Source organism: Triplophysa dalaica, chromosome 2 (assembly GCF_015846415.1).
Source record: "Triplophysa dalaica isolate WHDGS20190420 chromosome 2, ASM1584641v1, whole genome shotgun sequence".
In the NCBI taxonomy this organism is placed as follows: Eukaryota; Metazoa; Chordata; class Actinopteri; order Cypriniformes; family Nemacheilidae; genus Triplophysa; species Triplophysa dalaica.
Genome location: NC_079543.1, coordinates 22,333,531 through 22,349,040, shown reverse-complemented (window position 1 = coordinate 22,349,040; position 15,510 = coordinate 22,333,531). Strand labels below are relative to the sequence as shown.

Sequence of the window (15,510 nt, the reverse complement as noted above, 5' to 3'; positions counted from 1 at the left end):
GACAAGAGTTACAAAGTCTTCCTATAAATCAAATGTTTCACTGGAATTAAGGTTAGTTCATTTACTGCTTTACCAAAGAATTTAGATAATCTATGTCATTTAAATAGAAATTCCTGAGAAGTACTCACAGAGACGATGCCCCTTTTGAGGTTTGGTGTGCCATTGAGGGAGGAGCTGGAACTAAGAGCGTTCTCAATCTCCTGGTCCAGCTGATCCAACTTCATTATTAACAGAACCATGGAATCCAAACGTGACCTCTCCTTCTCTCTCTCCTCCCGTGAGGTCTGCAATGAGAAAAACAGCTCTTAAGAAATCAGACTACGTCAGAGAAATGTAATCTCAAAACCAACACATTAATCTGATCGCTTGCAGCGACAATTTTTAAAACACATGTCGCCATGGCGGACCAGGCGCCGAACCGAAGGGACTTTTCCATGTGAACTGAGTCACCAATTAATTAAATTGAAATTAATCTCTGCTTTCTAATCTTAAAAGCAGCAATTGCTTTTAAATGAGTAGGTTGCCCAAAATAAATAAATCATTTCTCATACAAAGAATTATTTAATTTATTTTCACATATTTTCAACTTTAAAAACTGAGTTAGACACAATCTTGATCTGTGGGTGTACTTTTGTTATCTATCTTGACTAATTTATATAATGTCCATAAACTTTTGACTTGAAAATTCATGCGCTGCATTTGTGCATTTTACCACCATGGAAGAATGAATAAAACACTATTTCAGCTACACTGCCAGATGAGCGAGCAAGTGAGCGAGAGAGAGAGAAAGACAGAAGCTGCAATGCTTCTCAAGCATGGAGGAATGATGCTGGCACTTGCCCTGTGGCTGAACTAGGCCTGTGCAAACAGCCCCACACAAAGCAACGCAGTGTGTAGAGGGCTTGCGTAGTTTGTTCTGGTATTTACCCATAATACACACTTGTCTATCACATGCAAAGAGCACACAGAGCGACAGAGACACTATAATGAGCTAACCAGTATACAATCTGAAAACACACATTTTATCTCTAGACATTTAAACACTGCAGAGAAGACCAGCATGGACCATCATACATTTTTGTGTGAGCGTTATTTGGTGCTGGTCTAGCGTGCGGACAAGCATACGCTACGTGGTCAACCAGCAGGGACTTTTGTGAGTCATGGTCATGTGCAGCATTCGTCATTTGGCTGACTGGCTTCTTTTATAACTCAAGGGGTCAAAACTTGGAAAGCACACACGCTACAGTGTGCAAGTTCCGTAACTTGACTTAGTGTGGACAATGGAGTCATTGCAGTACAAATCAATGTTGTCCAGCATTACAAAAACATAATCAAAAACACGAAAGCATGATTAAAGAACACAGGGGATTTGACAGGTGGTCTCGTCATGCGTTTTTACTGAATAAATTGTTGGCCAAGTTTAAATGAGCCATCATTTATGAGACACACGGATAGAGTCACAGTGAAACCCGAATGGTTATCGCCATATGGAGTGAAAAGCAGCAACATTTTAACAGAACTGAATTCTGTTACATTTGCATGAAGTGCAAGCAAAGTGGATTCATACATTCAGCTTTTCATCTGAATTTATGTTCCACAAATACAATTTGAAAAAATATTGTTAGTGAGTCAATGAGCGTTTTCAATTTAGGCTGGGCAATATGCAACTTAAAAGTAAAAAAAAATGAATTGACGTTATAAATGTTAGTGCAAAAGAAAAAAACTTAAAAATGTAGACCTAATGATATGGTACTTTCATACTTAATTTTCTCGATAAAATCTAACATTCCAAATATCACCAAGGCCTAAAACAGACACTCAGCAATTACAATTGCAAAAGCTACTTTGTGAAAAAAGGTTTGACTAGTGCAGATGTTGACAAATTTAGCAATTCACCTCAAAGAACATGCAGCTTTCATGTCCTTTATTTAATTTACTTCAATCAAACTAAATTTCGTTCTCAAGCTAAATACATACTGTGTAACATTGTACTCAAACAAACCTACCAAGAAAGGTTTAAAGACACTCAGAACTTTCATGTGTAAAAGATATTTTACTTCATAAATCATCATTTAGTGAAATTAGGTCAGAAACCGCTGCAATCCTGACACTCATGACACATCACCTGACAAATGAACAAGGAAACTTCACACGTGTCCTCAGAACGTTTGTGTATGTGTGTGTGTGTGTGTGTGTGTGTGTGTGTGTGTGTGTGTGTGCTAATGTAGAGCATCTGGACACAGAGAATATGCTGTTTGTTTTGAAATGCAGTTAATTCTTAATCTGCACCAGTCATTTGGTTCCACACAAGTATATCACAGCCACATGCTATCTGACATCTCTTATCTATTCTTGGAAATACACATATGATAAAGTATTATATAAATTATTTGACATTAATGAGACAACACAAGATTTGTGTTTTATTATGTACCACAATTTCAAATAATAAAGTTACAATTTTTGTAATAACATCTTTCTGGAGAACATGTAAAAAATGTTCCCTCGAAGTAATGCAAGTTTCTATCGAATAAAATTGCACAACGCCAAATGCATAAATGGGACGATTTTTAAAAAAGAGTCCTCATTTAAAAATGGGTCAAAATTCCTAGGCACTCACCGTTTATGTAGGACAATACCAGATAACAACATTCCTGCAGTTTTTATTAAACTCTATTTTACATCCTTTCCTCCTTCCTGTGTTTTGTGTAATATCAGGTGTTACACTGACCTCAGGTGGTGTTCTGTTAGTAAGACACATAGCACTACAACTATTAAGACAATAGAAATGTATGCGTCTCATGCAAGAAGCATATATATGCTTTATTATAATTGTGTTTGGACTAGGGATACTTCACCTCAAAATTTTAATTCTCTCATCATTTACTCACCTTCGAGTTCTTCCAAATCTGTATACATTTCTTTGTTCTGATGAAGACAGAGAAAGATATTTGGAAGAATGCTTATTACCAGACAGATTTTGTCCCCCATTGACTCCCATTGTAGAAAAAAATACTTTATAATTTTTCTGTTCTGTTGAACACAAAATAAGACATTTGAAGAATGTAGGACAGCAAACAGTTCTGGGGCACTTTGACAACCATTGTATTTTTTTCCTACTATGGTAGTCAATGGGGGGAAAAATCAGTCTGGTTATAAGCAGTCCTCGAAATATCTTTCTCTGTGTTCATGAACAAAGAAATCTATTCAGATTTTGAACAACTTGAAGGTGAGTTAATGATGGCAGAGTTTTCATTTTTGTGTGAAGTATCCCTTTAATTTCACATAATTTCTTAGGTTAATTTTAATTACAACCAAACCTGCCAACCTTTAACCAAGAGCAGATCATAGAGCTTTTAACACTTGAAATTGCTGTTTACACATTTTGAAGCCTGGATTTCACGATCACAAATCAAATAAAGTTCTGTAGCTTGTTTCTTAACTTTCACTTTTATAATCTTAATCTGATATTTTGTGATTGCAGTATGTCACATTGCAAACTAGACATGATACATCAGCCATGTTTTCATGGTCATGTGACCCGAATTCATTCAATTCGTTGACCAATACTACCAACAAATTTGCCCATAGTTAATTCATTTGAAATGTATGTTCCTCAGTTTCTGGGGTCTCATGTCAGTGTCCATCTGATGGACAGGTGTGAGAAATGGCATAGGCCTCTTTGATATTCCTGATTTGCATACTGAGGTTTTGGACTCTCTTTTGCATAGTTATTTTACTCATATTATATGGGAGTATGTCATTTTGGATATAGTATTTCTTGACTAGTTAGGCTTATTCGTATCTGCTGATTGAGAATGTAGCACGTAGGCCAACATAGGTAAGCATTGAAGTAATTCATACTTTAGCCAAACAAATGTATGTCAGTCATATTGCCCCCTTTCAAAATAACAAATGTTAAATGTTTCCTATACGATTAAATGCAAGGTTAAGTGAAGTTTGAAGTTTAAAGCATGTTGAGCTCTTTAACATATTTTTATTTCTAGACGTACACACAACACATTCCTCTTTCACATGGCATGCTCCTCATTACAGTGCCCTTTCCATGACATTTCAACTCTGCATCTGCTTGTGTTTTAATCAGCTTTAATATAAAGTGTGAAACTGACTAAATTCATTTTATCTAAATGTTACACAGAATATAAGTGCTATTTTGGTTTGTTGTATTTATGAAATTGTAGATGAGTTACTTACACAAAACATAAATTTACACTGCAAATCATAACTGAGTGCATATTTGTTTGATATGTGGACTAAACAAAATACTGAATTTGTTCAATCAAGAGTTTTGAATATGTATAAGATGTAAAGGAATAATTCATCCAAAATGACAATGCACTCACCCAGCCTCATGTCATTACAAAAAGACATGTTTTAATGGGAAAAAAATAAATATTTCAGTCCAATGACAACATGAAGATTCATGAATAAACACAAAAGAGAAAAACATAAAATTGTGGTCTGTTCCTCTGTCTTATGGCGTCAGTTCAATTTATGTGATACGTTTGCAGTGCTATTGCATTGTAAGCTTGTAACTCTTGCCTTCATTCGTGGAATGCATAGAAATAAAACCTTTAAAGTTTAGGAATTAAAAAAATGTACCCTATTTTACAGAAGCTTTAAAGTTTAAAATCATTTTTGGGAAAAAAGAGAGTAAGGAGTTTATTCTCATTAATTTAATTAGCTACTTTATATATTGACTTTTCTGTTTGTACTGCCTGTTTCTTTTATTTCTTTTATTGCTTATTTACCATTTTCTTTGTAGACTTTGGCTTCCTTTTTTTCATCATCTTGTCTCTTCTCTACATATGATATCTCTTTCTCTTTTAAATTTAGGGCTCAAGTCTGACATGAGATACTTGCATCAGTCTTTCGATAGTGTTTGTGATGTAATTGTTTCAATGAACAAACTAGCAAATACATTCTGCATCTGTAGCAAAAGGTATCTAGACTGATGTTGTGTAAAATGATTGCAAAAGGTGGTAGTTCGGCAGATGGCCTCAGTAGTTTGCCTAACAAGGCCTCAGAAGATATTGAGAAAAAATCAAGAAGTAATAGTGTGACCAAGTGTATATACACCTTGTTCTCTTAGTATTTTACTAATGTCTAGTGACTGCATCACCATTTATTTTCCATTTAGCGCTGAATTAGCCTGTCAGTGTGAGTACTTTGCCATTGGATTTGCTGACGTGAGCCAATTCTATGAGACTGTGTGGTGAAAGTCGGTTGTATGAATGCCTAGTTTTTCCATGACATACTGAGAAACACAGCGTGCACATAGAAGCTCTCTGTTTTTTATCATGTGTTCTATATTGTTCTATGTCTCTAAAACAATTTACAATCCTATATATCATCTAATTGAAATATATACCAGTTAAACCACATTTACGCTGATAACAGTTTAAATATATTAAGAACATCATCTATACCAGGCAGACAAAATATTCCATATTCTTGTTTTTAAGTATTCCTGTCTATGTCTCTTTTAATGTTTAGGGTCACATTCCTACAGGCCTCTTCCTGTTTTGACATGACCGAATTCCCACACTGAATCCTCTCTCTTCCTCTTTCCCAGCGATCTCAGGGGAATGTGTTTATTGCCAGCTCAAATCCGTCCTCAGTGACCTCACAGATCTTCCCTTAAGGCTTCAACATCTCAAACAAGTGTGTCCAGCACAGTGACACATCACTGGTTAACCAGCCAGCCACTAATATCAAATGGATGCTGTCGGTGGCAGAACTTTACAGCATAATCCTTTAGCAAGACAGGCTTATGGCAGAGACAGCAGGAAAATGCAACCGGACACACGATAAGACTTCTAAAAGATGCCACGTCACATTTTCAGCCTTCCTTGACTCTTTCTTTAATGAAATTCTCTCAGCGCTGGGAATCGGAAGATGTGCAGTCCACTGGTCTGAGTCCAACTCAGAGGTGGATTAAGAAAGATTTCAGAATAAAGCTGTAATGTTTTGAATGAAGAAAAAAAATGAGAAAAAACATTTCAAATTAATGTTGAAAGTTTAAGGATCACTAGTCTAAAGTGTAATATTCTGAAAATACAGACAAAGGCCTGATTTCATTGACGAGGCTTAGCCTAAGCCAGGACTATGCCTTAGTTAATTCAGGCTATTTAAGTCACTTTTATTAAAATATCTTAGAAAAAAACATTACTGATGTGCATCTTGGGAAAAAACAATGGCTCGGACATATTTTAAGATATGTCAGGGAAAGTTACTTTCAGTTCACACAGCTCTAAATTTATTTCAGTATTGGGAATAGTCTTAAGCCTTGTCTGTGAAAACGGGGCTGAATGTGTGATATTGCATGGAGAAAGCAGAATTATATAGCGGGGGAAACAATTAGTATTATGAATTTATTTGTCAACTCTCTTCACGCAATTTTGTTTCGGATGTTGTTACCAAAAATACGCCCATAGGATAGGCTTGCTCGATTATTAAAAAAATAATAATTATGATTATTGTACCGTAAGTCTTGAAAGTTCCGGGGCCTCATATATAAATCGATTTGATCGTATGAGTGTGCATTCGCAAAAATCCTTGACGATGTTCATATCATTTTTTTTTTCAGGTGTAATAGTGCATAGCGCCACGTCAGGGTCTGACGCACTTTTGAGAAATGATCGCAAAATCAGATTCAGGACAGTTTTTACACAGCATTTTATAAATGAGGCCCCTGCTGTTTTAATTCCTTTTGGATTCTCAGTCCCATGCTTTAGAAGCCCCTGGCATGAAGTGGCCCACCGGCACTGAGCCCACCATCTTAATCCATCTGTGCCCTACCCTGTACTTTTTATTGAAATTTACTGTCATTGTAACTCAAATCAGCTAGATAAATTGCTTATGTTCTTGCATGCCTTATTTGTAAATCAATTTGGATCAAATCATCTGCTAAAAGAGGCACTGCAAAGGTAATTGCAAAGCATAAACCATTGGTTCAAATTGCAAGTGCTTTGTTTTGTTACAACCAAATACTATATATTAGATGTATCAGTTAGTTTGAATTAACCATTCAAATACTACATGTAGTCAATGGTACACTGATTCAATAAAAAAGGAGTTCATGTGACTTATTTTGACCAAAAATCAGATAGATTCATAAAAAAAGTTGAACTTGTACAAACATGAATCAATCAGACATTATTAGGAAATGGTATCAATTGACAACATAATTTTTTCTGTAAACTCATTTACTAAAGTATGTAAAGTATTTGGCTGGTTATTAAGACCTATTAAGATCATAGAGTGCATTATGGGATGGTTTATGGGAAGAGGGCTTCAACTTTTCATTCCTGATTTATGTTTAGGAAATTGTTACATAATGGCAGTCTGAGAGCTCCAATGTTCAAGGAGACACAAATTATTATTTTCCGCATAACCTCAATTCAACTTGCAAAAACCTCTGTGCAATATTAATATAAATATTTTTTTATATAAACTCAGATTAACTATCTGTACAAATAGAAACATACAATATGCAGTATTTCTGTGGTTTTCATACAATATAAGAATAACTATAGTATAATTCTAACAGAAACCCCAATGACTATTTTGTCAGATTTATCTCAACTCTAGCGACAAATTTGTCCTCAAAGGATTGTTTAGTAGACACACACACGTGCGCGATCAAGGTTATACAGTATTTGAAAAGGGAGCACTACAGTTTGAAGAATGGACTTAAAGTCCTTCCATTATACATGTTGGGTCAACTTCATGCCCCATGTTGCTGGCAAACATTTCTAATCTTGTTTTGGTGGTTGGTGGTTTATAAAGCATTTCATAATACAAGAGACATCTGAACTATCTGCCCAGGTTTGAGTTCCCACTTGAATAATTGATTGCGAATTGCTGCAATTTAAAACAAAAGGCAGGGGAACTAAAGGCTGAGGGGCATCAGATGCTTCGCGTACAAGAGCCTCTAGCAGGAAATTTGACCCATAGTTTAAAACATAGATGAAGCAATTTTCTCTTTTAGCTTGTTCAGCTCAAGGGATACGGAATGTGTTGAAATGCGTCTAACCTTTCACATGCAGGACAAAAATAATACTACATCCAAACACTGTAGTTTGCAAACACCCAGAATGCAAACCACCAGCTCTTGAAAAAGGCTTTTTGCCTTTGTTGATAAGGAGAGAAGCACAGAATGGGATTTTCAACATTTTTGTAAACAGGATACTGAACATCTGGCCTACAGGACACTTGGTGTTTTGACACCCGAGGACAAGGTTTGGATAGTTTACCCCTGCTGACATGCTAGCTGCACCATCAAGACCCAAAAAGCATCTTTGTTCGTTCAAAAGAAGTTGTGTTTGCATTTTACAAAAATATATTTTCAATATATTTTTTTGATAAAATATGGACTAAACAAGCTTTCGGTCAATTTAACAAATCTTGGGTTGTTTCAAGCCATGGTTAAGTAAAGACCCAGCATAGATTAATTCATAACCCAACAGTTGGTTGTTTTTTAAACATATGTTACCAAGCCAGCCTGGCATTTTCAGAGTGTACATTGGGAGTAAAAAGCATACAGACCCGTTTGCACTTACTGTAAATCACTCTTTGATGTTATATGCCAATTGGTGTGTTGTGTTCGTGTACTGTTGGTTAAACAGGATGTCCTGGCTCAAACTCATGTCATTGGTTGAGCCACTGTTGTCAGACTATTTAAACGAACACATTTATGCTGCAAAAATGCATAGCAACAAAAGTCTTTTATTCAGCTATAAGTTAGTTTATTGTCACAGTGATATAGTTGGCACTGCATATTAACATGAAATGGATGCTTTTAAAGTCTAATTTCACCGAACAATAAACATTGTCATTATTTATTCACCATCATGTCATTCAAACCCTATATTTAAGACTATCTTCTGTGGAACACAAAACAAGATGATAATATGAGCATTGTCTCAGAGGTTTTGTGCCCATATCTAAGTCAATGGGGGCCAATGTTGTACCAACGTTCTTCAGCCCAGGACATTCTAATCTACCACCTAAACCACAATGGAGCCCTGTGTTTGACGAAACACTTAAAGGGGTGGAAGTCTGTGTGTTGGCACCATGAAGCCCAATGACGCATGCTACAGATTTAATGTCCATTACATGTATGTGCTTTACATCTATGGTGTACCAAACATCTGTTTAACACACATACATCACACAAACTGTATGCGAACTCACTCCTTCTGAAACCATGTGTCTATTTTGTGATTTTTTTTAATAAATCATCATTATTTGTCACCATTGGTTCATCACTGGGTTTAGCAAATATTTAAAAAATAAAAGTATTAAAAATGGCTTTTCAACTTTGGCAACGCAGTATGTGATCATTGAAAAAGAGCAGTGTCTCTCTCTTTCGTGAAAAACAGTGAATTTAGACATACAAGGTTTCCAACGGACAGGACAGCCATGGTTTGTAAATTTGTTTCTGATATACAGTATACAGTGTGTCATTCCATCACACCGAGTTTAAAGATTACTTTTGACCCATTAGAAGGATAAATGTATTGAGTAAAAGTACAATAATCATGATGATTTAATGATGAAGCTCAAAATAAACTACATGATGAATACTCTTTATTTAGCCTTGAGCAATACCATTCTTCAGCTTTTCATAGCAGCTCTTTGGAAACGATCAGCTTGGAAATGAATGACTATGTGTAGTCTAGAATGATTCATGTTGGTTCATCTGGTACTTTGTCTTGAGGACCAACATTGCTGTGTGGTGAGGCCCAAATTTCAAGGTGAGACAGGTTTCCCAGCTGATGAATATTTAATAAAATAATGTGTAGATTTCTGTCACACATTGTATAATTACAACTTTTTGAACCTTAAGCACAATTTCACAAACACAACTTCATACACACACCCAAACCCAAGAGAAGGTGATCTCAGACAGTTGCTCAATCTGAGGAGTACTTTTCGAAACAGTCGCTGTGTTAGTGCCACTTATGCAGTTCCAAGAATCTCAAATCCACCATGAAGCCCAGATTCATACTTCAACTCCCTGATAAATCCCCAGACTGACACAATCCAGCCCATTCAATGTGTGTCTACAGGTTTGGCTAAACTTGTGAGCCCCGAATTAAAAATGTCCAAAATTCGACATTTAAAGTGTGCATATAGTATGCAGTAACAGGAGGGCTGAGAAGAAAACAATTACGTCTATGATATGAGATATCTTAAGTGATATTAAAGCATAAAAGACCTAAGCATTGGTCTTATTTTCTCCATCATTAACACTTTTGTGATGTCAAGTCAGCAATTCTTTGCATCTTTCTTACAAAATGCTTCAATCTTAGAGATGATACGGAGAATCCATTGTGTCATCGTTCAAACATGCTCTCCCACACTCTTCGACTCCCATTCCTCACTCAATCCTTCAATTCCTAATAGCTCATGTATCCATTAGCAGCAGAATATAGTCGTTCAGGCCCTTAAATGGCTTGCATTCACTCTACTGCTCTGCAACAAACACAAATCCCCATAAGAACTCCAGTCACCAGCCCAGGACTTCAGCCTCACAAATAAATGACAATTACACAGCATGGCGTGTTGTGCTTGGGCTGATTCCTGCCTAATGGATCCTGCTATATAAATAATGACTGTGCTTTGGACGACGCCTCCAGGGTCTTGTGGAATAGGGCAGGATGAATAAACAGAAAGGGCTATGAGAGACCTACTCAAGGGACCGGGGCTGGCAAGACGGGCCGCTGTCAATCACCCACACAAACACATACACACACAAAAAGGCAAAAATATATAAATGCATACAAGCACACCCACAACAGTCGATATTTACAACACCTTTCACATATAGCATACAGCAATTTGTCATGCAGAGGTGGTATGTATTTTCGCACACACAAACTCTTTCCCTGCCATTTTAGTATAATGACGGCGGTTTTTCTGGGACCGAACTGCATTCCAAAGATGCCCATGGCCAGAGATGTAAGCCGTTGTGATGTCATAGCTTTCAAAGGTGTTGCCGGCATAGTGATTTAAGACTTGGTGTTTGAAAAGCAAGGCGCTTTATAAATGCCCTTTATGAGATTTGTGTATACAAGCAAGCACAAACATGGAACAAAAAGAAAGGTAAGTGTCCACCGAAGGGACATGCTGGAATTCTATTACCAATATCTCTTTATACAAATGTGTATCTGTTTGTGTGTGTGTATTGGAGACTGGCTTAAATAAAATCCAGCATGCCTTGGAGCACAAGATATTAGATTTTTAAAAGAAAATGTGAGTTGTATTTAAACACACAGAATTCACTACATTCATTTAAGGGAGTTATGGGTAGTCACCCCACCACAAGTCTGTGCAATTCTATGCACGAAGTTAAAAGGTCCCATTTGCAATTTACTTTGGTATTATTCCCCTTAATGTGATTTAGGATTCTCCTTCAACGCAAGTCTGTGGAATGTTATGGTCCGTGTAGCATCTACCAGGCAAAAGTCATATTAGCTTAGTGGCTAGATGAAGACATGAATCCAACGTGCATTATCATTCCATTTCCCCATTCTCTCTCCATTAACATCCTTTCCTTAAAAAAGGTTGCAAAAACTCCAGAATACAATTTTTTAATGAAACACTGACTGAAATATTGTGATGCATTAATCTGGACCATTTTATAAAAAAAATCAAATTATTAGTGTGCATAATTGCTTTTTATGGACTATTTATGTGGAAATCCCCCTCAGAATCCCCCCTACTGATTCATGACCTTCATAGACATCACACATTACACAAAAACATTCTTGTGGGGAAAATCCTTTCTTCATACAGTATACTGTGTAGGCAAACCACATTGTCTATGTTAGAAAATAGATTTATCGTCATATATTTTATACTAGACGTTGCTAGTATGGCTCAATCAAAACATTGCTTTTTTTACCAATGTTTACTTACAAACAGATTTAAACACCATTCAATCTTACCTTTCTTGCACGAAGTTTGACGAGGGAACTTTCTGGATCTTTAGATGGATTAATATTTGAAGGCTCGGTTTTTAAATGCTCGTCATTACCATGGCTTCTCAAATCGATACATGTCTGATGTTCTGGTATTTCTGCTAAAATCTGAGCCGAAGCATCATCTCCTGACCCTTCATGAATGGTGTGGAGCTTTGAGGAGCAGTCATGCCACATATCCATGGTGTCAAATTTTCCATGTGACTCCACGAGAGACGTTTCACCAGCGGGTTGATTATAGCCACCATCCTTTAACATCTCATGATCCTTTTGAGTGTCACTATCTATTATTGCCTGTATTTTATCATGCTTATGCTCTAAAGTTTCTTTATAAGCATCTAAACTGTGTTCATCAGTCAATTGAAGGGTTGATGGTAAATTTACAGTAGCAAAGTTTGTGTTTGGGCATTTAACTTTGCAACTTCTTGAACAAGTTTCACAACACCGTCCTTGCGCAATATTTTTTGGGTCAGCAGCTTTTTGTTGTAAATCCGAAGTGGGAGGTTGTTTAGTTAAATCTATCATTGAGTTTGCGGTACTCGTGTGATCAGGTAATAAAGTTCGACTACCCGCAGTGACCTTCGCATTGGATTCTGTGATTTCAAGTAATTCCACAGAAGTTTCACTTTTTGTAGAAGTTAGTTCACAACAATCCACTTTGACAGAGTTGTTAAAGGAGATATTGCCCTTAGTCTTCAAAGCATTTGATAAATCACTTGCTTCCTCTATATGGGCCAATACTGCAGTTGGAAGCTCCAAAAGTGACAGCTTTTGGGAAGCAGACACTTTATCCTTGTTTAGGTCCTTATCGTCGTGATCTTCATCATGAGTTTGCGAATTTCGCACGGTAGAATGTTGCAATTCATCTTGATCTGCCACACGGTCTGAAGGTAGCTCGCTATCTCGGGCACTGATATGCTTTGCTGTCTCATGTGCTATGGCTCCAGTATGTCCCTTAGGCATCAATGATCGGTCCTTCACAAAGTTTGATGTAGTTTGATCCTCTAAATTTTGTACTTTTGTCTTTATCCTTCTCAGACTATCTTCCACGTCATCCCGGAGGAACACTGAAGTCCGGCCACATTCTGGCATTGAGGCACACCTAATCCTACTGCGCCCCCTGAAAGGGTTCTCTCGGCCCACAATGATGGCATGGCAGCAGACTAAGTCCAGGTCATCATAACTGTATTTTAGTCCTGAGCGTGGGATCACATGGTCCTCCCAGTCCCTCTTACGTATGGCAACAGGCATGGCCAAATTCCTTTGCTAGCCCATAGAGCCTTATTATGATGACCCACGTAAAGCACAAAACCAGATACTGGTCCTAGTGTAGTAGGAAAGGGGGAGAGAGGGAGAGAAAGAGAGAGAGAATTTCACTTTTAAGTAATATGATCTTTATGCTTGATAAAACTAGAGAAAATTGTGTTGTTGACATTGAATCTCAAGTGCTCTGAAGAGCCTGTTCTCTGAAATGCATAAACCAATTTCTAACCACTTATTTGAACGGATTGATAATTTCAATACATTTGATTTTCAGTTTTGAACCACAAACCAACAATCAGTCATCCAAAGTCAGTGGGTCTTGACATCATTATTATATCATTAATGCAGTAAAGATTATCTACAATTCCCACAGCGTACACAAAAAGACTGTGCTTTCAAACACAGTTACAAAAATGAATCCTTAAACAGACCCTCGCGCCAAAGGTTGAGTCAGCCAAGATTTTTACCAGACCCTTCACCCACTCAAAAGTACAGTAAGACCTCTACGTTTCGCACTGAGCCATTCTTCAGTGATTAGCCACCGTACGCTGACTTTTATTTCAAATTACACCCGAAGGAAAGTTCCGAAATGGAAAGAAGTGCAGTAATAAAAGGCTGCTTGGAAACCGCAAAGCGCGGTGAAATGGCAAGAGCTCTCGCAGTCCCCTACGCCAGATAGGTCTCCTTGACGTCTAAGTGAAGTTAGCGGTTAGTGGCTGGTGTTCAGAAGAAGGACATTCTTATAACATCTGGACAGAAGTCACTCCCTCTGTGGAACATCTGGTCTTTGGGTCCAGCATGAGAGAAACGGGAGAGCGCAGTTTTCCTGGTTTGTTTTCGTTAAAGACTTTTATCTTGTCTCAAAGCGACTCCGTAACGACTTTCTTCTCTATCTTACTTTGTGTATGTTTGGTAATGTCTGAGAGTGGTTAAAAGCTGGCGCAAAAGTGTAGTGCCTAATAAAGTAATTAAATATCTTAATTTGTATACAAAACACTAACATGACAGTAAGACACGAAAGAGTTTAAGAAAAAAACGAAAGCTGATGGTGAGTCTAAGCATACCTGGAAATTTCTCCACTTCTTCTTCTCTTCTTCCCTCGGCCTTATGAGTGTGTCAGTGTGTTTGCACTGTCTGTCCGTGGCGATGGAGCAGCCAGTTACCCCCTCTCCCCACTGTGCTGTGAGCTCACCCTCTCACACAGCTGACTCTGTTGTCCAGCCCGCCAGGACATAGCGGTCATTCGTGTCCAGGGGTCAAAGCATTTCTATAGTCCAGCGCAATCAAAGTCCAATAAATACAATTGTTGCATCCAAGAGAAATAAGAAAATCAAAGTTCCAGTACTATTAGAGGTAAGAATTCCAACAACAAAATCAAACATGAATTCAGCTTGACAGCCCTTTAAATTGGTTCTTCGGCACTTTTTTATGGAACTGTCAGTGCTTGAATTACCATCCCGAATTGGTCCTGCAACCAATTTGTGTTTGTCTCACACGGATTAGAGCCGATGCAAGAACTCCAAGAAATGGATGAGGGAGTCTTCTCCTGGGGAGATCACTGATGGCGGTCGGTTCCCACTGGTGCTTTTTCATCTTAGAAGCAACGAGTAGGAGGAGAAGGAAATGTGCGGAGCTTGAAACTCGGAGAGTTCTGTTGTGTCGCCTGTTATCATCTTGATGGCATTAGGGGTCGTTCACTCACGCTGAGCGCTCATGCCAGGAGGGATGACTGTTTTCGTTCATCCTTCATTCTGAGTCACAGTTTCTCTTACTCCACGTCTCTACTCGTCCATCTCTCACACGTCTGTTTAGAAACCAGGCTGTTCAATGCATCTTTATGGCTTTACACTTCTGAAAACGGACAACTTCTCCCATCTCTTTATCTTTTATCTTCCTTTTTTCTCCTTACGCTGCTGTTTCCTAAAGTTTGATTCTTCCAATAAAATCTCCATGTCACATTCCTCCACATTTCCTTTCACTGACATTTAAACACACACGCTCTCTTTCCACGCCTTTGAGTGTATGTGTGTGTGTATCACAGCGTGTTCACTGGTTAAAGCATTCAGCAGTTGGTTTTGATTAGAAGCAGACTGGGTGCTGCGTAAAGGTTTGGATCTGAGAGCCAAGTAAGATTGCAGTAATGCCTTGGCATCCATTTCTGTGGCTAATGCAACCGCTCAAACATCCTTACACAAACACTTGAAAGAAAAATAAATGTTTTTCTTCAGTAAGAACA

The 15,510-nt window shown here is 37.7% G+C and overlaps 1 protein-coding gene across 2 annotated transcripts in view; it reads right to left on the bottom strand.

Annotated features, from left to right (window-relative positions):
- The window catches only part of dlc1 (DLC1 Rho GTPase activating protein), an 85,923-nt gene extending 71,106 nt beyond the window's left edge, over positions 1-14,817 (bottom strand). The window contains exons 1-3 of one of the 2 annotated variants that reach the window (XM_056771371.1): positions 14,339-14,817; positions 11,979-13,335; positions 129-284 (exon numbers count right to left, since the gene is read on the bottom strand). In XM_056771371.1, coding sequence (XP_056627349.1) covers positions 129-284; positions 11,979-13,262 — 1,440 coding nt within the window. In that variant the 5' untranslated portion in view covers positions 13,263-13,335; positions 14,339-14,817. Of the gene's footprint in view, positions 1-128; positions 285-11,978; positions 13,800-14,338 lie in introns of those variants that run through there. The other variant, XM_056771380.1, reaches the window with a different exon arrangement.
- Between the last annotated feature and the right edge of the window lie 693 nt (positions 14,818-15,510).